At 62.9% G+C, this 1,985-nt stretch overlaps 1 protein-coding gene across 1 annotated transcript in view; it reads left to right on the top strand.

Moving 5' to 3' along the window:
- The window catches only part of LOC108641132 (regulating synaptic membrane exocytosis protein 3), a 7,095-nt gene that overhangs the window by 1,999 nt on the left and 3,111 nt on the right, over nt 1–1,985 (top strand). Inside the window, 1 exon segment of the mRNA XM_029963007.1 lies at nt 1,550–1,890. Within this exon segment, the coding sequence (XP_029818867.1) occupies nt 1,599–1,890 (292 nt within the window). The 5' untranslated portion in view covers nt 1,550–1,598.

A 1,985-nucleotide genomic window follows, 5' to 3' on the forward strand; every position in this document is an offset into this window, starting at 1 on the left:
GAGCTGGGGCTCACCCCACACCCACACCTTTATCCAAAGGGCTCCATCCCTCTGGAGCTGGGGCTCACTCCACATGGACACCTTTATCCGAGGGGCTCCAGCCCCTGTGCAAGTGTCAGTTCAGCAACACAGACAGAGAATCCCCTGTGCCCACGGGTATCTGAGGGGAGGCTGATGCTGTGCTGAACCCCAGATCTTGCCCAGGGCAGGGGCTGTGCCAGGGTCCCGCTTGGCCATGACCCCACTGGGCACAGGGAGTGTGGGGGGTGAGGGCCGTGGGTCGGTGCCATGTGCTCCCCCAAGGGAGCCTGGGCAGGAAAACAGCCCAGCCAGGAGGGTGCTCTGGGAGCTCGTTAATGATATTAATGACTAATCGCCCACTTGCCCCTGTAATTGATAAATCCAGGAGTTCAGCAGGGCTGGAGCTGCGCCCGTGGCTCCTGCCAGGTCTCATCCCAACCATACCCTGAATCCAGGCCTCCCTTCAGGTCTCATCCCAAGCTTGCCCCCTGTGAAGCCCCTTCCTGTGCTGGCAGTGGGCAGCAGAGGCACCTGCCCAGCCCCAGCTCCCCTGCACTCGTGTCCCTTTATCTCTCTCCAAAGGGAAATATTTTCCCAGGCTCTGCCTCCATCCATTATCATAAAGTGGCTTCACTTGGCCTGCAGTTAATAATTCACCTTTCCTTGGAAGATGGATGCTCCATGCCATTGGAGCTTAAATATTCATGGGGAAGGGAAGGGAAGGCAGCAGGGCCGTGCAGGAGCTCTGGCACAGCCTCTGCCACCCGCAAAGCTCTGGTGCCCCCGGCACCTCCAGCCTCTGGCTGCTCCAGGGATTCCCATCCTGGGGTGGAGCAGGCTCACCTGGAGCAGGCTCACCTGGAGCAGGCTCACCTGGAGCAGCACACAGGGAAGCTGCAGCCGTGGTTTGGAGAGGGAGATGTGCAGGAAGAACTCGGCTGGGCGCAGTTTTGGGCATTCTCAGGGTGGACGGGGCTGTGTCCAAGGGTCCCCTTGTCCCAGCCCAGGCGGGTTGGTGACACTCTGAGCCTTCTGCTCATCCAGGTCTCTTCTGGGTGTTGGGAGTGTCCAGGTCCTGTGGGATGCTGGGGAAGGGCTGGTGTGATCCAGCTGCATGGGGGTCCTGCACCCCTTCCTGTGCCAGCCCCTGCTCCATGGGTGGGGAAAATAGAACATACTGAGCTGGAGGGACCCACGAGGACCATCCAGTCCAGCCCCTGGCCCTGCACAGACACCCCAACAATCCCACCCTGTCCCTCAGAGCGTTGTCCAAACCCTCCTGGAGCTCTGGCAGCCTTGGTGCCATGCCCACTGCCCTGGGGAGCCTGGGCAGTGCCCAACCAGCCTCTGGGGGAAGAACCTTTCCCTGAGGTCCAGGGACTCAGTGGGCTGTGCCACCTGAACTCCGTGGATCTGCGAGTGCCTCGGGGGCCCATCCACCCCCTCGGGGCTGCTCTGGGTGTGACAGCACTGGTGCCACCACCCCTGTGCCGCCATCCCTGACACCTCCCTTGCCTTGCCCCCGCAGCTGATCCCACGGAGCGGGGCCGGGGCCGGCGGGCGCGCAGCGGCTGACCATGTTCAACGGGGATGCCAGCTCCATCACCGGCTCCATCACCGGCTCCATCACCGGCTCCATCTCCAGCCCCATCTCCGGCTCCATCGCCGGCTCCTCGGCGGCCAGGAATGTGGTGCGCAGCTCCAGCATCAGCGGGGAGATGTACAGCCTGGAGAAGAGCGCGCGGGGCAGCGCCGACTCCGTCTCCGTCACCGCCAGCAAGAAGAGACGCTCCAGCCTGGGCGCCAAGATGGTGGCGATCGTGGGGCTGTCCCAGTGGAGCAAGAGCACCCTGCAGCTCAACCAGACTGGTGAGGGCTCAGCCCCCCTGCCTGCTTTGTTTTCACCCCCCCCAGCTCTGGCTGCCCCGTGTGTGATGAGACCCCTAAAAAAGCCGCCCCAAAAA

This window comes from Manacus vitellinus, unplaced genomic scaffold (genome assembly GCF_001715985.3).
Source record: "Manacus vitellinus isolate BGI_N305 unplaced genomic scaffold, ASM171598v3 scaffold_52_pilon, whole genome shotgun sequence".
Classification (NCBI taxonomy): Eukaryota; Metazoa; Chordata; class Aves; order Passeriformes; family Pipridae; genus Manacus; species Manacus vitellinus.